The sequence below is a fragment of the Ptychodera flava genome, chromosome 12, assembly GCF_041260155.1.
Source record: "Ptychodera flava strain L36383 chromosome 12, AS_Pfla_20210202, whole genome shotgun sequence".
Taxonomy (NCBI): domain Eukaryota; kingdom Metazoa; phylum Hemichordata; class Enteropneusta; family Ptychoderidae; genus Ptychodera; species Ptychodera flava.
The window spans coordinates 20800511-20823979 of NC_091939.1; the positions used below are offsets into that span (position 1 = coordinate 20800511).

At 35.7% G+C, this 23469-nt stretch overlaps 1 protein-coding gene across 7 annotated transcripts in view; it reads left to right on the forward strand.

The window, feature by feature from the left end:
• Window positions 1-273: 273 nt before the first annotated feature.
• Window positions 274-23469, forward strand: part of LOC139145376 (calcium/calmodulin-dependent protein kinase kinase 2-like) — a 118194-nt gene continuing 94998 nt past the window's right edge. Inside the window, exons 1-2 of one of the 7 annotated variants that reach the window (XM_070716500.1) lie at window positions 274-512; window positions 1130-1176. Coding sequence is in view for 2 of the 7 variants with exons in the window: in XM_070716497.1 (XP_070572598.1) it covers window positions 790-814; window positions 1130-1176 (72 nt within the window). In the remaining 5 variants the exon portion in view is untranslated. Of the gene's footprint in view, window positions 815-1129; window positions 1177-17668; window positions 17834-23469 lie in introns of those variants that run through there. The other 6 variants (XM_070716497.1, XM_070716502.1, XM_070716498.1 and 3 more) reach the window with 6 other exon arrangements.

Here is a 23469-nt window from a genome sequence, read left to right on the forward strand (position 1 = left end):
CATTTTACATGTAAAGATACCCATCGATTCAATGCTTCGCTGCACTGAAAAGTCGGAATTTACTTAATCATGGAACTTGTGATAAGTATTGACTTCATAGGAAGTAATATCGAAAGCAAATTGTGAGACAAATTAATTTCGAATCATTCTGACCTATCAATGTAAGAAATGTGTTCTTGTATTGCAAGCTTTCTTGCTTTCACCCGCTCCAAAATAGTTATTTCTGATCTGCGTGTAGATTTCTAGATCAAATCCGAAACCCAACCTGAATTCGGAAATGAAATTGTCTGCGTGCGCTGATTCCCAATCCTTCCCTCTCTCCCTCACACTAGGTACGGCTTAACAGAAGTTGCATTGCATGCACTGAGCTCGATAAGTTGTCGGAGGATGGATGCTGTGTTGATCAGATTTGCATGACTCAAGAGTCGGAATCTCCTATTCGTCAAGCGTATGTACGTCATGTGCAGATCACCTCAATATTTAATGACATTATTATGAAGATCAAGAGAAAGGTAAATTGACGTTCAATCATGAGCACGAAATGGACAATGCCTATCGAAACCGTCTTGTGAACACGGCTTTCCCCAACATTCAATCGGCGAAGTCTGTCTTCACAGCTAGCGTGTGATACTAGCCCCCGTTGTCGCTGACAACAACAGCGCTTTAAGACTAATATGCCTTCCATTCTGTCTGCCGGGTCGATATTTGCTAACAGATATACGCAATATCGCTGTACTGCTGAAACTCTCTGGTGATATTGATCGTTTTCTTGGAAATTCTCAAAAGAATATGGGGAACTCTGCGATGAAATACGGTAAATTGATTAATTTTGATATGCCCATTACAATTATTCACACTCGCATCCCGCTATTATTACCCCTTTGTGGTCGTTAAATGAATTGTTGTCCACACAATCCTTTGTTAACGCTTTCACTGCTCAATTATTAAGTGCATGTTACTACATATGACAATGTGTCATTTTTGTGCTATTCAATAAAATCAACAGATTTAAATCTCTCTCTCTCTCTCCCCCTCTCTTCCCTCTCTGTCTGTCTGTCTGTCTCTCTCTCTCTCTCTCTCTCTCTCTCTCTCTCTCTCTCTCTCTCTCTCTCTCTCTCTCTCAATCCAGGTCATAGCAACAAAATATCAAGCTCCTCTCAGCATTTCGGCCAGAAGGTAAGAAATCTGCATTCTGAATGGCATCTTTGATTTTTATCGAATATATATACGGTAGATACTGATCAGTTTGCAATCTAGTATGGATGGTTTGATCCATAAATGTCAGTGAAAACTGACGTGGGTTTGTGTAAACTTTTATAACCTGTATGTACACTGTGCTTGAGACATCTACCTAATGGCTTCTTTTGTGTCAAAAGGGAATTGTGTTATTCTATTTCTGATCCAGACAAATAAACTTCAATATTTTAACCGGCACGTAGGATCTACAGCCAAACTTCAAAGGAGCTTTCTACCTCCCCTTCTCCAAACAAATCAATCATTTTGGGATACTGTTTGAGTAGTTTGTCAGGATATGCAGATTTTCGATTTTTCAAGTGAGTGTGAATTAAGGAGTATAATCTGGACCTGAGAAGCATTGCCAGGGAACTTTAATTTTTAAGGACACTGCAAATGTGAACGATTCTAAGAATTATTTATGAAGATTGACATCTTTGGCTGTGCAGAGTTTTGCTCTATTCAAAGCACAAAAAGAATATTTCCATTGTGCTAGAACTAATACTGCATTCACATTGTGGTCGCAAGGCGTAAGAAATTACTCCAATATTTGTCAAACAACATGTGCACGTTTCTGTACATGTGTAAGGTAGAGTGCACCCTCGTGAGATTACACCTTGCAAGGTGTATGAGGCAATGCGTGGACTTGTAAGTGTCAGTGATCTATAGCATCTCTAGTGTTCTTTGATGTTGGTGTGCTAAATGTCAAATCTAATCAAAATACATCAATCCAGAAAAGGGAACTTTTGTTTACAGTTTTCACAATTTTAGATCAATTTGTAAACTGATATCTTGTTGCAGGGTGTGTGACTGACATTTATCGTACTCGGTCAGTGTGAAGTTTACTTGCATGCATTTACCCTGAAATTATGCATCAAATTTTTTGTCCAATTTGTACATATATGGTAATTGATAACATTAAAATTAGCCTTTTGTCAGAGTTTTGAAATAAAATGCACAATTGCAGATTGGCAGCATTGAGAAGCTTTCTCCGCACCGAATACAGGATACCTTTACACAAATGTTTTTAATGTCTGGCGTACATATAAACAGAAACAGTACACCCCATATCCTTTGATTCAGGCCAATAGCTACAATGACAATTTTGGCCTTGGTAATTTTTTCTGTACACAAAATGGTGTTTAGGTAGTAAATGCCTAAAAATTGAAAGACAAACTATCCCTCAAATTTTCTGTGTGGAAATTTGATACCATTCCCTTTCCAAATAAAGGATAAAAATCAGGGGTCACCATGCAAAGCTGGTACATGAGAAACAAATTACCCGATGTTTACCAACACTTGAACTTCAAAATGGCTGCTATAATACCTGTATATTATATTTTTGTTTTCACAAAAGTAAGCAGTAAAAATATTATTTACTCCATGAGCTTCAAAATGAGTCCCCACAAGTGTAGACATTTTTTTAAAAAAAGTATTGCAAAAGTTTGAGAGACCAAATGTCTGTCCCAAGTGTGCATTCTACCTGAATGAGTGTAGGTTATTTGATATTCCAATTTTGCCCCTTAGGTTCGACCATGTGGTGCATTTAAAACATTAGTGTTTTGCGTTATTGTTTCAATCCATTTGTTCATAGGTTGAATTGCAGAGAGCACATAGTTTTGCTGACCTATGACATAGAGCAAAATAGCTCAAGCTGCGCGGATAGTATCATGCAACACACACGAGTTGATGATTCACACCAAGGTTTGATCCTCCGCACACAGGGACCCCACCCACCAAGATCTAAAGTTGAACAACTATCAGGTTGTAAGACTGAGAGGAATCCACTTAAGTGTGGTAATGGCCTCCAGGAGCTTTACATAAAAAAATTTTGAATGATGAGATAAAAATTGTAGTAATACATTTCGCCATCTTGTTGAAGTACTTCAACTTCTACCAAACTGTGAGACTCATCTGTGTGTTTTCAATAAGATTAGGATTTCCATTCAAAATAAGGAATTGCCAGTATTCCTTTTAATAATGATATATAATATATATATATAATAACTTTATTGCTTTTTAAGGCCACCGGCCCATATACAAGGGGAGAAAAGAGTGAACCAATCTAAGTTCACTTAATAAATGCTCAGAATCACACAACTATAGATGAGTGAAAAGGAAAGAAACATTGAACACATACATGATGGCAAGCTAATATGTAAACAATACATACTATACTGATATAGGTAAATATATACGTAGGTCTATACATTACAAATTTTTGAGGTTTGTTTAAGGTTTAATAATGAAAGTCTAACACTTAATACAGACCATAGAAATTGTCCATAAAAACCTGACAAGGAATTATGAAAGCGCCTTATGTAGAAGTTTGATTTGCCAAATCAAAATGGTGAAAAAGGTTTCTGAAAGATGGCTAACATCTCAGTCCAAGTTAATGTGCAAGAAGATTTTGGACTCAAGAAATATATGTCTCTTCCAATATGATGCTATAGTATGCACATAACATTACAGAATATCAACGAAAGTTAAGTTTTGTCCTTTAGAAACTTGGGGAATGGAGAGTATTTATCCATACTTTACATTCAAGCATGTACACTGTGCTGGTATTGAGTGGCATGTAAATTGAGACATACAGTATCATGTCATCCATGCTGGTACAACTACATCGTTTGTGTGAAAGTCTACCCAATGGCCTTTTAAGATCATTCCAAACAGTGCACAATTACCAATTGCTCGTTTGTGTGTAATTTATGCTGAAGTTAGTGATGTGTTACAGTGACAACACTACAAACTTGTGTATTATGTGACGTCAAGTTGGTAAATAGGTAGCCAGGCTGTATGGTTGTCATGGAATTGTGGTTGCATATGATTCGGATATCTCTGTTAATTACAACTTGAAACTTTACCAGGCATCCAATCAGAGAGGTAATTGAGAATTTTCAACTCAGTTGATGTATGTCAGTTCACTGGGTGCCGGGCATGGACAAAAGAGATGTGTACCACCTATTGTGCAAGATTAGGGTAGGAGTCCAGATTCTTCTGCATGCAGAGTTGACCGCTTCTTAGTGTCAGGTTCAAGGACAACATACCCAGTTGCATGTATAGGAAGTTTGTCGTACGCCCTACTTTCTTGAAGGTGATCGTGAGGTATTAGCAGAACACAATTTTGCACAATGAATGAAGGGAAATTACTCAATTTACTGGTAGATTCGTGTGTAAAGGTACAATTGCTGTCACACTGTTAGTAAACTCTTTGTTATGGCACACTGTAGAACTGAGGAAGAAATGTATTGATAATTTGTATATAAGTACATACATATACAGTATGCAAGTAATGTAAATGCACACTTTCACTTCTGTACCTAAACCTGTCCCTCAGGTATGTTTCATTTTTTGGCAAATAAAGGGAGGGGGTCGTCAGAACTGCACCTGTGTGACTCTTTTGTTTACAAACAATATATTTCAATATCTAGATACATCTAGATGCATCGCGTCAACACACCTGCAACATTTAAATTTTACCATGCACATTATGACAAACGTGTTTTAAGCTTTCATCAGTCACCAGTATACATGTACGTTGCATACAGTGTTTGCATTGGTCGTGTGGGTCCCATATGATCTTTGATCGCGGTTCTCATGATTTCCTCCCTTTTAAGTACCCTTATAGTGAACCCCAATGTGATAAACATCTGTGTACCAGTATCTGTATTTTAATTAATAAGTAAATTAAGTATATTAATTAAAGTTCATTTATGACTGGATATGTACTGTCTCTACAATATACCGGTACATGTACCAATATGGCTGAAAAAACTTGCAACAAATTGATTGTGTGGCACACATCGTGCAAATCCCAGCAGCACTTGGTTGAAATTCATCAGGGTGTGTCAGTTCCTGCAAGTCTGCTCTCTTTGCAATAAAATGTCATAAAGGTGTACCGGTACAGCTGCCAGGCAACCGTGTAACATCTGTCACCAATTCAAGAATCAAATAATGCTCATCTGCAATGTGTGGGTTTGCAGTGAGTATACTTTCAAAAAGAGCAGAAAGGCTACAGAATCGCATTTGCAACTTTTTTCTTTTTTGAAGGGGCAAGATTATTAAAGATAATTGATGAAAATAATGTTCATTTTTGTTAGCTCATATTTGATATGTATATTTTATAATGTCCAATGTCCTGCCGGCCATATTGCAGATGCATTTATTGATTACTTTTCAAGGTGGTACTGTCACTCTAGGGATTATCACTGTTTGTCTCTAGTCTAATTTGACATGGATTTCAATGAGATAATTACTGGGAATCTTCAGATTGACTGGTATCACAGATTACAATATGTGTCATGGAGGACAACGAGTTGATTAACTTGATCACCCAGCATGATTCAGAATCCGTTATTAAGCTCTAATTATCACAATTAGGTCTCCTTTGTAACGTTTCAGTCACAGTGACGTCCTTTCCCTGGTAAAAATGCCCAGGAGTGCCAATTAATGGTGTATCTGGTCCTCATACATGTGTACGGATACCACCGGAAAGCCGAGTAGATCAGAGATCTATGCTTTGTATCACGACTCATCTAGGTAGTGTATGGACAACCCTGTACTTTGTGTGTACTGCAACTTACATGTAGGTAGCAAGATATGGATTTTCCGTATATGTATGGTACATGTGCAGTACATGTAGAGAATAGTTGTCAGTATTATTTATTTATTACACTACGTCTCAGTGCTCTGAACAAAATGAAATATTCACAGATCACGAATAGACACTATACCAATCTGTAAAAAGATGAGTTTTTAAGTGGCGTTTAAAGGCGGAGCCTCCCTTTAAAAGGCTGCCAACCTATGGCGGCGTTCATTGTGTAAGTGGACACCAAACAGGCAACATGAGGGCACACGCTCCAGAAAATGCCACTTTTTAGTTTTTTCCGACCGCAAAAACGCTGACAGACTGCCAAGCGGTCAGCACGAAGCTGCTGCCGATCGAACCCTGTGGTTATATTCAAATTCTAACGTGACTGGAAGACGTTTTTTAAGGAAATTTGAGTGTGGTGCTGGGGAATAAATGACCGTTGGCAATTTGAACCGACCGTCAATCAAACGGTTTTATATAAGCTCTATTTGCAGGATTAGCAAAAGGTAACAAAAGATTGAAATCAGTTTGTGTAATTAATGTAATAGAAATCAAACATCGTACTGGCCATTTGTTTGACTGGGAGGAGAACTCCACTAATGCGAGAACCTGGGATTGAAAAGTGGCGCTTTAAAGACACAATCGAACAGTAATATCAAAAGGCAGTTCATTCCACAACATTGGGGCAGCAACTGAAAAAGCATGAAAGCTATAATTTGTAGCAGTGTACCTTGTATCACATCCAGTGTAAAGAAGATTATTCGATGAAGGAAGAGTATGATGTTGAGCCTGTATTAAAAAAATTATGAAGAGTAGGGTAGTATCTAAGCATGGCAAAAGGTTGTTGTGAGAGTAATATGAATATGAATATAATGTGTATCGGCTCCGACATCAAAATCTGATAGTACTGATACATATACAGAATGAACAATTCTGACAAGGTGCAACATATGATAACCTTTCGTTAAAGGTACACGGTCACCATAAATTTGCATATTCCATATATGGTAAAGGGAGCGGGGCTTAGCGTACAACCCCGTAACACCTGTAGCTGTCGGTCCTCCATATTTGATACGTCAAAGATCATGCAGACGCACGCTGCTAAGCAGGCCATGGCTGGTAATGTTGGGGGCCCCTTTTTAAAAAGCGGCCACCCGCGTAAAATCTGTGATTGGCTAATAAATAACAGGTGACCGAATACCTTTAATACTGTATGTGAGCAACATCATCTGTGTGTACTCACTTTTTAAAATTCATCTTCATCATTGAATCATCATAAAGCCTCATCTTTATTGATATCTCTATAATTTAAGATATTTCTGTTTTCAATTTTCTGGTAGGCCAAGTTTATCAAAGTAATTTTTAGCTATTATAGACTATAGTCTATAGAAGCTATTGGGATGGGTATCCGTCCGGCGTCCGTCGTCAGTCTGTATGTATGTATGTATGTATGTATGTATGTATGTATGTATGTATGTATGTATGTATGTATGTATGTCCGTTTGTGAGGCGTCCGTCCACTCAAATATCTTGAGAACCGCAGTACTTACTGATTTGATATTTGTTGTGTGGATGAAAAATATGATTTTGAGAAACTGTTTTTTTTAATTTTTTGATATTGTTGAAAATAGGCAAATTAATGCCAAAAAAGGTGTTTTTGGTAAAAAATCTTCTTCTTCATAACCGCTGGTCAGACAGCTTTGTTATTTGGTATACAGGTCCCTAGGGATAACCCAACTTAGATTTGTTCAATTGTGATGAAATATGCAAATGTGTATTTTTAAGGAATTTTTTGTCATTTTTGGTCAAAGTTTGACTTACATTGTACGTAATTCTTGTACTGTATAAACCCTATCAATTCACCCAGAAAAAAATAATTAATATGATTTTAAATAATTGAATTAATTAGGAAATCATCAAAGCCAAAATAATTTTAGTGTGGAATTATCAGAAAGTTCAACTTTTTTTGACAGTTCATAGTGAATTTAGGATTAAAACATGTAAAGGCAACTTTCCTGAATCCCAACTTTGATATATTCTGAACCACCATTTATGTTATCTAAAAGAAATTGCTCATAATAGTTTGTCATGATAGGGTGGTCAAATAAATAGAGATAGAGAAAGTTCTAATTTCCATTTATGGTTGACTTGGTAAGGATAAAATAAGATTACTTTTTGAGGAAAAAAAAAAATGGTCAATTAAAAGAGTGGTCAAAGTGATAGCGTTTTTATGGTAAGCTGGGCTGTAAGATTCCTCATGTGCTATTTATAGCAATTATGCAATCTGTGTAAACAGTGCAATGAAAGTGTAACATGATTCCTTATAATGCTTTTAATGACCTTGAACTTCTTAAGTTACAAACATTGTCACTTCAGTGTGCTTTCTCTGAGTACCTACAGTCTCAACTTATTCAACAGAACTTACTTACAATGTTAATTTGAAAGTTGAAATGTGCTTGGTTAATAGGATGAAAATACTGATATTAAAAGATAACCAGCTCAAGATTCTTATAACCTGACAGATATGCTGTTTTTTTATGACGTAAATCTTGATTTAAGCAAGTCTTGTTTACTTTAATTAGAATGTAATTAACTCTCGTTTATTTGCTGTTATAGACTAATGTAGTCTGATGAAATATGCAAATCTGTATTTTTACGGAATTTTTTTCCATTTTTGGTCAGGCCATCCTTATATGAGCTATCAAAGATATCCACCTTCTTCATCAATACATGTGTCACAAAAGGTTATTCTCTACATAACACAGCAGAGCTCTGTCTACTGTTGAGTCGCTTGTTTTTTCAAAACCGCTGGTCAGACAGCTTTAATATTTGGTTTACATGTCCCTAGAATGATAATTTCATACAGTCAGGAAATACTTAATTTTGTATCCATGTCTATAGTAGCTTCAGGGACTTTGGCCCTATGTTTGTCTTTTTGGTTTTGCATTCTTTGATATTTGATGTACCGGCGATGGGAAAGATTTTGCAGAGACTGGTATAGTCAGACAATTGACACGTACATATGGTCAGTCTTGGACTGAAACCAAAGCTGAATCATAAAAATTTGATTTCCCTTTTAGATGTCTTGAACTATGCATATATTCATGAGTTACATATGATATCTGATGTATTTTTTATACTACAGTAATTATGGCCATGAAATTTAATGTCGTGCCAACACATATATGCCACAACATTTAAAATTCACTGAAATGGATATCATTCTAACACGTTTCAACTTTCAATTACTAAATGGAATCATAGACCCTGAATTACAGAGTCAAGGCAAGGTTACACTTTAACCCTTGAGTGCTGTAATTCTTCTCACCAAAATTTTTGTGTATCAGTTTTCCAATTTTTACGAATTTTTTCTGTAATTTTTTGTAATTTTTGATCAAATGGACATAACATTTTATTAGCTACATTTTTTGATCAAAATTTAGGGAAAATCCGAACAAAAAATTGTCTAAACTTGAAAAAAATTGTCTACATTATAAAATGCAACAAAAATCAACTTTGGCACTCAAAGGGTTAATCTACCTGATGGGCAGTGTAAGTCTTGATTGGTGGCATCAGGTTACATGTATACAGGTATAAGCCTTTCTGAACAGCCTCACCATACACGCAGTGTTTTTCACAGCTTGGAAAAACAGAGGGTTGGCTAATTTACATAACAATTCATAATTTGCATATTCTTTTGTTTTGAAAATGCCTTCTTTTGTGTAGTTATTAACATATTCATAGACTGCACCAAAAGAGGCGGATGGGACACCCCTAAAAATCCCCTTATGGAGAACCCTGCATATGTATATGGAGATCAATCTAATTGGTCAGAAATAGACAGATAGATTCAGAACAAAGCTAGTCATTCACAAGTACAGTTTTACTTTTAGCATTTTCATCATTATGAGTAAATCATTTATGAGTAGTACTGTGTACTCCCCTAAAGGCAGACTTTGGCAGGATTTCAAAATTGTTCTTGACCTTTTAATTTTCACATGTATTATGAAAAATGCAACTTCAAAGAGTCATTTTGACAAGGCCATTCTCATTATAAAGCTGTTAGGCTCCTTTGAAAAGTTAAGAGTTGTGAAGGTGACAATATTGTCAGGCCATTGGTCTTGAAATGTGAGAAAACTGCGTCATTGGATTTCTCCTCCAGTTTTCAAAAAAGTACACTAATTGGGTTGGTCACCTTTTGGATGAAAAAGCATACGTTTGTGGATGATTTTGACCTTGACAGTATGTTACTTCCAATTCCTGAATATTTACATGCATGATGATGGCAAATTGATCCTGAAATATTGTTTTAAATCTATGGCTGCCACATGCTTTAAAACGCAAGAGTTTGGATTCTAGGCGAAATCAATCCATATTTGATTTTCAGATGTGAAAGCAAACTTTGGTGATCAAATAAATTATCGCTGTGACTACAAAGAGGAATTACTTTTCTTAGTTACTTGGTAAATGTATATTGATGTGATAATATAGCTCAAAACTACCAAAGTAAGACTTTAGTTTCACCCAGATAATTTACTTAATGATTGTATTAGTTCATGTACATAATTGAATGCTGTGTTTTCATGTACACGATTGAATGCCGTGTTCTGCTACATTGTATATTGAAATTTTAAGATCATTAAGCTCAGACGCTTTTCAGTCTTTTTTTCCAGTAACATTGAGGGCGCTGTTCAATCAAGATCAGATCAGATCAGCTACAATGCTTGATTACGGATTATATTATTATTTTGATAGAAATCATCAATAACTCATGTTGACCATCCTGAAAACTTTCTCAGGATAGGTAAGCCACCAATATCAGTCTATCTGTTTAATTTTGTAAATGTACACCCACATAAATTGTATAGATTTTCTGTATCATTTACACACATTACACAATGCTCAAATGTGTACACACACTTGTCAGATAGACCTGAGTCACCTGGCTTTTGTGGAGTCACATGTACAAATCCTGACGATAGCATTTGCACCCTAGGGTGCTTCTTAATATAACCATGTGCCAAAACCTGTCTGAAATTAATGATAAAACTGTTGACATACAACAATACAAACTACCGGTACATTAACACATGTACATGTGCACCTGTTTCAAAATCATGTGGCAATCATATTGCTTCTGTGCCACAAGTGAAAAAAAAAAATCTTATGGGCAGTTAATAATAAAGAGGTTTGATCATGAAAGTTAAATGGCCTTTCATGCCAAATTATATCAAGTTTCATAGGATACATTGTACAAATCTATTAGTCAGTAATATGTCGTAATGTGTTTTAAATTCATTAAAAATTGTAAAAAATCTACAAACACATACATGTCTAAAATCATAATTTGCACAACAATTTTGAGAGGCTTTTATAAAAGTACAAAGCACATTAAAGGGCTATCAGTGTGATAACTACCAGCAACACACAAGCTATACAGTGGACATTCAACTGCAGCAAAATACCCTCTTCAGATACATTATTTGACAACAGGCACATACATGTATTTGCCATCTTCACAGTCAGTCATCATTCACTGTACATTTATACTTGTGACACTGCAGCCTTTCATTTGACGTGACATTTTATCAGTCAAACCATTTACTGCATGGACATGCCCTTTGGCAGACAAAATGTCCACCAGATAAATTGCTCTCTCTTTATCTTTCATGCAACTATCTTGACATGATTAAAGGCATGCACACAAACCACCCACCAGATGCTGATCAACAGTATAGCATGTTCACTGGGCAGTGAATATAACACTCCGACCATCCTCTGTTTTGTACCTTTTTAATACTCACTTCTATTTGTGCTGAAATATTTTCATTTTGGACTGGATATAGCACAGTAATGCCACCAGGCATAATCGTGTACCTGGTCTTGGCTTTCCATGCTGACACTCAATGCCAAGCTTTTCCTATCAATCACCTCCTGTCCCCAAGGATTACCGGCACTAACACTTCTCATAATCCATGACCAGCAGAAGTAGTGTCCTGTTACTGATCTATACAGAGAGGGATTCACGTTCACACTGCATATATTTGTATTCAAGCGTTGCCTTTAATATGGGATGTTGTATCCTAGCATGGCTCACACATTGATTCTTGTTTGATCGCTATTCACATGGGTATTTTGACGAAAGCCAGCAGATGTATGTTTGTTGAAATGCATTCTTTATGAATAAGCTTGCACTTAATCTGTGCAATGTGCCAAGAAAGCAAATCCGAAAATTTGTTCTGATGAGAATACTGTAGGCATTTTTATACAAAAACTTCCTATCCAAGTTTAAGTAACAGACTAGCCCAGCTGTGGTACTTCACTTTGGTGTATGTGCATAATCGGCTGTGCACGAAATACCACAGACTGGTCTATTGAGGGTGAATTCTGTTGACATTAAATATTCATAAAGTACAATGACTATATGAAAAGAGGTGGAAAAAACAACACTTATTGTTGATCTTTGGTATGTACCAATTCTGATCAAATTTGAGCGACACCGTATAATTGCGGTATTTTTGTATTTTCTTGCTCTTATATATTATTTTTGTTCCTTCCGGTAATCATGTTATCATTGCTAAAATCTGAAAAAGGTCGCTTGAAAAAAGTTTCTCAAGACAAGTTGTAATCTTACCTTATTGAAATGTAATGATTGAACTATGGTTGATTTTACATAAAAAATTTGAAATTTTTGTGAAAAGCTTTAAACCTCTTATAAAGGAAAAGTCATGATATATATATTTATACATATATATATGTATGGTCATTTCAGGCTTTATATGGTCACAGCATTTTATTACTATTTGGCATGACATCAATCAGATGAGAAATTAAACCACTAGGTTAAAAACAGTCAGGCCTCTGAAATTTAGTCATACCAAGGCACACAAAGTACCACGGTCCCTGTAGAGGGACCGTGAGAAACCTAAACCATAAATACCCCATGGACCTTATCTGAAGATGTGTGCATGTCATAAATATAGTTCGCTTTGTCAACATGTTCAATATGTAGACTTTGCTAAACCTGAATCCCATAGGTATAACTTGGACACTGTGTCAATATAATCAATACATAAACTTGTCATTCTTTGAAGTTTGCAAGGGAGAGATAATCCCCATGTAGTGTACTTAATACTGCAAGAAGGGTAATTGAGGGCTAAAACTGGAAAAGTCAACATTTGCTGAGTAATTAGTTTGATAATTTATGTGTCTGTTTAAATATGAAATTTATGGTACCATAACTGTCTGTGCGGATGAATATGAGAGGAATGCAAATATCGCGTTGCACAATCGCAATGCCTCGGGAAGGAAAATGAAGCTGTACAGCAGTTGTACAATATGCCTCATCAGCAGTTGCATCAAACTGTAAATCCAGACATCGCAACGGCGACTAAATATAGAACATGGTTTTATATGTAATCATGCTGTCTAGATTACGAAATAAAAGTGTAGCCGATCAGTTGTGCTTCTCAGTAGAGAATCACCATCTTATGATGTGCTGTCGTTGGTGTAAGTATGTTTTGTAACTGTTCTGTTTCTTTCTCATTTCTGCCCAGATTTTTGTTAACAGTGTCAAATCAGGGTAGGTTTGATTTGTTGATAAATACTGTACATTGATATGTAGAGTTCAACGATCCTAAAATTCTGAGAGCCTTTCAATGATATATTTTCGTCTCTTTATCCTAGTGCGTCAGAGATGGCAAAAAAAAAGAAAAACGTATTCTCCGCCCACTTCTAGTACCGGTACAAGCATGAAGAACACAATAGACAAATCTACCAAGTGAAAATAATTTTTGTTAATCTCGCAGATGTTATGACATACAATCCATGATTTTCACTTTATTATCCAGGAGAAATAGCTACTGTGTATTGACATGTGTATAGATATTATGACAGAAACGCATTTTGGGAAATACCAGTAATAAGTCTTTTCATCATTATTTGATTCCAGTTTGTTGTTAATTCAAACAGTGTTTTATGTTGGCTATGAATAGAAGGCTGTTTTGAATGATGTTGCATGATGACCATGTATCAAAGGCTCCTGAAGAGATTGCTACACATTAGTCACGCCTTGTCCCAGAATACCGATAACTTGCCATTCTTGGAATTCTGTAGACATCATTTGTCTGACAGATGGCCTGTACTTGGTATGTGCATGTGCTGCCTTACAGCTATGTAGTCTGTAGCAAGTGACTTAAGTACAGCAAGCTGAGATTTTTGAATCTGTACAGAAATCTATGGTACCTCAGATAACATGGCGACAGAAAAAGCCTCTGTTTGTTGTTTTCTGACTTAATTTATGCAGGTATTGATGTCTTTGTGTAGGGGTTCACTTTTAAGATGTACATGCCAATGATACCAGTAATATTTAAGATGCTAATGCAAACAATGTAAAATAAATTGTAGATGTTCTCCCAAGGTTTTCAAGTCAAGCAGAAATCATGGTGCATAGAAATAATCAATATCGCTGATCGCAACTGTAGAGTTGTTCCTAAATATAGCAATGTGCACGATATATTCTCTGCTGCCGATAGAAATTCTAACAAAATTTTGTCTTTATGCACCTGCCTTTTATGCACTGCTGCTTATGGTACGTCGTATCCTTTGGCATGTAATTTTCACATATGCACAATATCAGTGGTATCATGGTACCATTTTCACGATTCCTGTAAGATTAAGAAAATTTTTTCTTTGCAAAAATTTATTTTTGCATGTGAAAAATGTTACTCTGACGTCATCACGAATCAGCCCGATTGAAAAGTGTCACTGAGTAAACTTTAGTCTTCCGAAATTACCATAAACCATCCAAAACCGTGTTTCATGAATATATTTGCATGTAGGTTAGGTACATATGCCATCGTTTACTAGCATTAATGCCTTCACCAAGTACATGCACGACTACAGATTGTAAATGTAAAGGAAATTGAACAAGAATTGCAACGTCAAACAAGTAAGACAGGAAAAAAGAGAGCAAGGCAACCCATTTGTTGGACTTCACATGCTGTACAGTGTAGTTGGTACGTGGGTGTTCTTTCTTTTGTTCCAGTCCAACAAGGTTTTGTCTTCAGAGGAAATTCAGATTTAAATTTTGTAACCAGGAAAGTGATTGCGCAGTTAACTTGAAAGTATCTTGAAATTCATCCATCTTTCAAACACCCACCTTTTGCTTTAAAAGCATTTTCTAACATTACCAAATTTTAAGCTGCTACACTGTGGTCCAAATTAAAGTGAGTGAAATTTTATCGTGGAAAAATAGTTTAATAAAAGCGTCGAGTCAGACAGTCTATTTTGATGTATGTCTGGTAGTTCAGGGGAGGTAGAGACTTGGGAATTGCTGCATTCCAGTCGTGAAGAGAGTGTTGAAAGATCAGCCCTGTGTGTTCTGTTGTAAAACCCAGTACACAAGTGCATACCAGATTGGCACAACGACCATTCTTGAAATCAATACACTTGTAATCACAAAAATGAAAAAAGAATTATTGTCAGACAAGAAATTGGGAATTGCATGTACACTGCACTAACGTATTACAGGTGCATAATTGCAATACAATAGGGTTTATTCCAAATAAGGTCCCAATTCTGTTGAGATTTTGTATGAATTTATGTAGAAGCCCTTCAAAAATGTTTCATAAAGAGTGGAAAAAGTGACCAGTACAAATGCTATCAGCAACATTGCATATTTTTGTACATGTGTTATGAAAATCATATCTAGGCTGAACAGGCACCTCTATAGCCTCACTATCGATGGCAGCAATCAATGTTGTGCATTCAATACTATATATATTATGACAAACCTATGATCACAATTAGGTACATGTATATTGTATATTTTTCATTTATCCTATACTAAACCATTTGTTGAAAGTTAATCATGAAATACCAATACTCCTGTTCACAGGTATAAATATATCAAATTCAATTGAGTGAAAAATATTAGATTCAGAATAATATATGATCAAACAAAAGAGGATCTATAGTTTGAAGAAAAATTTTAGAAAAAAAAACTCAGATTTACAGTCACTGAATGTGAAATTTTTCAGTTATACAGTCATGAAAGTATCATCTTAATTTTTAAAAAATTGTCAAAAATTTCTGATCAGCGAAACATTGCACTGTGAATATAAAACGTTAATTCCCTTTTTAATTTTCATGCAAATTTTTCAAAAGTTTTCATTATCAAATATGTGATATTATCAAAATGTCTTTGAAAATTTCAGCGCAAATCTTAGTGTCATATTTTATAAAACAACAAACAAGTACTTCATCTGTTTGAATCTGTATTCATAGGACCAAGCATTACTTTGTGACTGCCTAGCTATGATAAGCTTTAACTAGATTGAGATCTGTCATGCCTTTGAGTCATCTAAAAACTGTCGTACCTTTGAGTCACCTGAAAAACGTGTCCCACCAAAGGATTAAATTTAGCAATTTTATCAGTAAATACTGTGTTTGTTTGATGTGTGTTATCACGGAATACAGACTGAACCATCAAAGTTCATGTATTGTTGAAAGATACATGTAGGATACCTAGGGTTTTCAAATATTAATCCGCGTGTTCATTACAACTAGCTCAATAAATGTTTTAAATGCAGCGTGTTGGAGGATCTCTGTTACTCATTGAAAATGTTAAGAGTGACAGATATTTTCATGGATTGAACCATAAACATATTCATCGATTGTCAGTCAGATCGCTGTTAGGCTGTCACATCAAAGATAATGTACAAATACCGGTAGGAAAGGCTACCTGGGTTTGTATAGTTAAAGATTAAAAAAGATATTATTTGCTTTTATAGTGTACAGTGACCAACCATCCATGCTCTGATCCCTTCCAAACTAAGTACTTGTAGTTGCTATGTGAAATTCATAAAATTACTTTAAGATGAATTTAAATATTTGCATTATGTCATTAAGAGATTTTTAATAATAAATTAAAGTGAAGCTGTACAAGCATACTGTCTCATTTAAATTCAGAACTGTATTGATGAAATGGTCATGATGACAGGTATGATTTTGTCAAAGAAAATGTCTTGAAGAAATTTATTGCAATGAGCGACACAATTAAATGGTTGATTTCATTAAAGTGAGTCCTTTACATTTTTCAAATCCCCACTTTCACTAAATATTGACTCGGAAAGTTTTGATGAGTTATTCATTGAGTCATCGCTGTATGATTTGTTTGTTGTTACCTCATGTATATTCACTAAATATAGCTCTTCAAAAATGGTAGTCAATTGTAACAATTGATTTGAAGGCTGGGCAAAATGTACATGCATTGTGCAGTTGTGACAGAAAAAAAGGTGAAGTTAGTGTGGATCAACACTTTGCATTCACAGACAGAACATTCAAGTGAAATAAAGCTTTAGATGGAGCATAAGACTATTGAATCACAACTTGCCCCATTATGGTACTGTTTTGCAAGTTGCTATTAATTACTGTATATTTTCAATAATAGAGAAAGAAATGATTTCTTCCCCTTCACTTACATCAAGCCAGTAGCAATTTTATTTAGTGCATGTACATGTATGTCCCACCTGCCCTCTCATAATATTGAATGGTTCACCTCTTGTTTCTTAAGGGTTCTTGAGTAAGCATACCTGTAAATAGGCCGACTCTTTGAATCCTGCACTGTAAACAGATCAATACAGGCTGAGTTGCTACGTTTGAGATACATCTTTGTCCTACATGCATGCACTACCTGAGGAGGAATGCCAGACCTAAATAATGTACGGGTACATATAACCCCCTCTGTGAATGTATTCTTTGAAGTCCCTATATGTAAATGGTTTATTCTTGTTTGCCTTACTGTCAAATGGTATGTCCTCAAAATGTTCACCCCTCAGTGCATGAATGGTCTCTCCCATGTACACTGATAAAACCTTGAGGTTCGCCAACATCATGCCATGCACACCGTATTGTACACAGTATTGTACACAGTTTTACACGTGGATTGTGGATTATGTATGCTGACAAACTTCGTGAGATCTCAAGGCTGACAGAGTTGTAAAAGTGAGTAAACCCTGTGTTTTAATTTCATAGATGCCAGTTCAAGGCTATCAGCATAGTGTCTGTCTCAATGAATGATTAACTGACAGACACTGGTGTTTCGATCGGTGTACCGATCCCGGTACAAGTTTACCCATAGACCCTTGACTCGAGCTCCATGGTTTAATCTGTAGCACTGAAACAACAAACAATGTGCTATCTATCTAGCCACTTCGCAACCAGCTACAAATGTGCTGCAATTGTGTTTTCTTGTATACAATTTTCTATTTAAATATCAATATAACCACCTGCATGTACTTTGCCGCCTAAGTAATTGGATAAAGAAGCTCGGCAGATGTAACACAACTAGATAAGGTTCTACTGGAATTCTTGGTGGTCAACAGTGTTGGAAGTCATCGCTATGATCACTGTCATTGAAATCGGATTACCTTGAACCACGTTATCCTGATTAGTACGGGTGCGTTACAAGGAAAACAATGGTGTTTTGAATACACAGGTAGATGCTAATCTTTAGATCTGAATATGGTTTGACGCCCAGTAACACTAGTTAGTGGGGCAAAGCAAAACTGCGAGACAAAAAAATAAACAAAATAAAGAGTGATATCAACAATAGATATGTGATGACTGAAGCTTAAATGCTACATGGTAATACACTGCACATAATAATTTGATTAAATTTTGCCGGTGCGTTTTTATTACCGCTTTGCTTGTGGAAAGAAGCCAGTTTGTATAGAAATGCTCATTTGATCCTGTCATCAACAACACTCCAGTAAGTGGTAATATATTTGAAACAATGGCATGTTCTTTCATTTTAATCCTGATGTGTCGTTTTTATGAACTTTGGATTATAAATTCATCAATTTGACCTCTATAATAAACAAGGCAGATATTGTTTATTTTGCCTGTTTCAGTTCCCAATTTTGCAGCTTACTGTGAGAATAAAAAACGTGTTTTATATATTTTTTATCTACAATGTTCATGTAGTCTGTCATGTTATGGTCCACCTGATGAGGGTTTGTTTATAGGGGCTGTTTCTATTGTCCCAGACAACCACACGTTTGTCCGGTCGGATCCTAAACTTTTACGATATCCTCATCAGTCTGTGTTTTCTGGTGATAAGTCAGTGGTTGAACTAACAGACCAAGGCAGCCGTGCATTCTCTCTCAAGATTTATGTGAATTTGGAATTCACCACACATTTCACAGCACTGATCAAGTGGTCAGCCAGTTCTTCAAGTCAAACCCTTTGCTGTCCTCATAGCTCACTTTGTAATTTATTTTAAAGTATTTCCTTCAAAGCAGAATTTAATGAACCTCACGAACAAATTTTAAAGTTACCAAAATGATATTCCTGTGTGGCCTTGAGATTGTTTGACCTCAGCTTTCACAAACTTTGTTTTCCCCAATGACTGTGCACAATAAATAACTGCCTGTTTGACTGTCACTGTCAGATACACAAATATTGCTTACACATTTGCAAGATAACCGTTCATGTAAATTTTTTTGCAGACATACCAATATTTTTGAGGTCATTTCCAAAACATTTCCAAAATAGTCTGAAGTATATATTCTTTATTGTAGTGGAAAAAAGTATAAGTTTTACAGTCAGAGCATAAAAAAACCTTCAAACTTTTACTGGAGAGGTGTGTAGTACCGGTAGCAACCTTTCTTGTTCTCATGACAAAGTCATGTTGAATAGTATGCATGTGTGAAATGGTGGTTTCTGTGCTTCAATTCTTATCTTTCAAAACACAAATTTTGTTTGAATATTCTAAATCCTTCAAGTCCAAAGTTGAAAGTTGACACATATTTTTGTGATTTATAAGTGTGTAGAATAGTCTCACTCTGATAACGAGTAAACAAATTAGTGAATGACTGACTCAGTGAATATAAAAATGCAAAAAAAAATAATATTGAGGTTGATTCAATGATTGTGTGCTGTTAAATTGTGTTTCAAAACTCTGATGTTAATACTTTGGCTTCCTATCAGAACTGAAACTGATGAAGTCTAGTAACCCTTTTAGTACCAAAGTCAATTTTTTTCACCTTTATGAAATATAACCAGACTATTTGTTTTCAGATCCAGACAATTTTTCTTCAGATTTTTTTCGAAAATTTTGATCAAACAGTGTAGCCAATGGCAAATGATATCCATTTGGTTAAAAAATATCAAAGAAATTATTGAAAAAATATAAAAATTGGTAGAATGTTGTACTAGAATTTTTGTGGGAAATATTACAGCACTCAAAGGGTTAAATAAATAAATTGTTTTCACAGGTTTTAAGTTCAATGAGCAAACAAAGATTGTCAACAGGTGTGCCTTTTAAAAAATATGTCACTTTACCAGCGTCAACCATTAATTTGTTTAAGTTACAGTCCTTACTGGATTAAAGCTAAAACATAAAAGATGTTTTTATAATCTGTGTGTGATTACCCAGTCTGTGTTTGCGACATTAGAATTGGATCAATAGTGCTGTACTTTGTAGATACCTTGGCTTGTCTAGAGAGGTTTCGTTTTAAATATTGTCATGTTTCTCAGTTTATTTCTCCGCAAAGTTGTTGTTCCTGCAGATTATTTTTATCTCTTCTAGGGCTCAGGCTGGCATGTCCTTCTAATGGCTGCGCTAATGGGATGCCTTGGGTCAAAGGTCAAGCAAAATATATCCGTAATCCAAGTAATAGGGGGCTGATGTTATGTTCTGTTGCAATATGCCCTGCGGATAGAAGGAGAATGATATTAAGTATCTGTGTTTATATCAATCCATGCATCTACAAGTGTAAAATAATACATGCCTGTTAGAGCGCAGCTCGTAGACTCAGCTTCCCGTGCCTGTTTTAGTAGTGCATGTATCCTCAGATGACAGGTAATATTATTTATTGTGAGTGGTGTACGTGGTGGATTGTTGATTTGTAAAGGCTGAATGCCTACCACTTTGTCTGAGTATCGCATCACAACTACAGCAAAATTAAAAGACCCAAAACAGTAGCCACATTTAAGTCAACAGTCTCAGTAAATTTCCTGCTGGAATAAAAATGTGATCTTTTTTACTGTTTACACAAATTTACAAGTTTTCATAGACCGATGGCTTTATTATACTGAGTGACATGATGCATGCACAGGGTAGCTGAGCAAATACTGCCAACATCTTTTAAATTTTGTTCCTTTGAACTTCCGAGATATTTGTTCAAAGTGATATTTTTTGTTGTTGATAAGAATCTCTTCAATGAGCTCAGGTCGATAAAATAGGCATGGATGGGGTGTTATCTGGATGTTGAGCGCTAGTTTTGTCCATTTTTTCCCACTTTGCTGTTCCACTTTCCAGTAATTGGAAGTTCTGTGTGCTGTTCTGGTCCAAAGATAGCTTGAGGTGGCTCAACGGATTTTCTTGTATCTCTGATTCATTTCTTCAAAACTGCAATTCCAAGGGTATATGCACTTTCAGTTGTATCTGAAGGGTAGGATGCACCCAGGGGACAGATATCTTTCTATCATGTTTTTTTTGCCTCCTGCTAGTGGGGACTTATTTTGAAGCTCTTGAAAAGACTAAAGTGTTCACCATTTTGTGAAAGTTTTCTTGAAAAGGGAAATAATTTTTTTCCCACTGAGTTCATGCAGGGATGGCAGCCATTTTGAATTTTACATGTTGTTAAATGTCAATTTGTTTTCCCAGTACCAAAATTTGTGAAGTTGATTTGGTTAGAGAATGGTTGAAAGTTTCCCTGAAGAAAGTTTGAGCCAAAGTTTATTTGGCGTGTATTACCATAATGGGAGAAGAGCTGCAAATCTTCATAAATATTTATTTTTTTCAAAGCATACGTTTTCTGGTTGTTCCCACACAAAGTATGTAGTATGATGAATTACAGAGTGTCAGCCTTGCCAAGAATAGGCATTATGTACATTATGAGGTTATTACTGTTGACAGATTATTTCTAGGTCAAACTAAAATTCAGTTACCAACAATGACATTGAAGTGACGTGCATACAGGCTGTGTTGACTAGTTGAATGATTTAACATTTTGACATAATTTCTGCAGTAGAAGAAGACACTGTTTTCTGACAGAACAAAATTACCAGGATATTAATGAAAAAGAAAATAATGGAAATCAAAGACTATTTCAGCAAATGAAGCATTAACTCTTTGAGTATCAAAGTCAATTTCTGTCGCCTTCATAAAATATAACCTGGACAATATTTTTCAGATCCAGACAAATTTTTCCCCCAGATTTTCTCTGGAATTTTGATCAAAAACTGTAGGCAATGGAAAGTGATATCTGTTCGGTCCAAAATTATCGAAAAATTACAGAAAAATTCACAAAAATTTGTCAATTGTTACACTAAAATTTTGATTAGAAAAATTACAGCACTCAAAGGCACAATTAATATTCATATACCTTTGGTGAATATGATTTCTTTGCACTTCATGTCAATGACATTGATTTGACCCTCTTTACTTTCCGATTTACCAGTAATGATGCTTGCTATTGACAATGACCGATTCAAAGATGTCACGTATATAGTACATTAACATTGCCCGAAGCTGTGTTTCCATGCATCAATTCTATAAACCAGTGGCAGTTAACATTTTAAAAGTATCCTTGCATCAACCAATGTTACATCTACATGCAGATTTTGTAAATAGTGTCAAGGTATAGCGTTCTGGCCTTCAGAATGTCAAAATTCATTGGGAATGCTAAAACCATATAGCCCTCAAAAATGAAATTAATGAATCAGTGTATGTTGTTGGATTGCTAGGAATATTATCATAGTATTCAGATTTTTATGTAACCAAAAATTCTCTCTTATAATCTACATTTTTACCTGGCATGTTGCAGTAACGTTGACGGCAACGTGGTTCATACGTACACACAGGGTGACTCATGTAGTTGGTCGTATATCACCAGTTTGTAAATGTGGGTTACTTTGTTACCTGCATTTTAACAAGCTTCCACAGTCTTTGCGTGCGTTTTTACCCCCTGAAGCTATGCAGTGTAATTATGGCTGGTCGCTGTGTCCACTCAATGGAGATATTCCCCCTGTGTTCTCCGTGTGTGGGTTTGTAGAATAGATGGTGGGGGTGTGACTTTGCTGCTTACCTTGAATTGCTCTGTTGACATCTGAAGTTTGTGTTTTAAGTGGGACATGCTTAGCCATGTGGCATTAGTAGAATTTGTGTCAGAATCAAAGGTGGTGTTTTATCATCAAATGACTGTTGTTCCCCTAGCAGGGCTATCTTTCATGGGGATTCTGCGAATGTGTAGTTGTAATGTGTAGTTGTGTATCGTTAGAATTGCTGATACGTTAATTGGCTCTATAAATGCTGACACACTTAATTCACTTCAGTACACACTAACAATTTAATGTATTTTGTTAGTCATGACAGTTAATATTTCATGCATTCTACAATTTTGTTACACTCTTTGAGGGTTTACATCAGCAACTTATACAAAGAGGGAAAATAAATAATACAGTTGTGATGAACACGATATAGAAAACTGTATGGTGAATTGGATCACAGCATTTTCTTCAGTTATTTATCTCTTGCAATGTTCAATTTCAGACCAGACAATTAGAATATGGTCAAGGCAGCTTTGTGTCGATATATTGTAGATTGACTTATTGTGTGATTATTCAGGGTACCA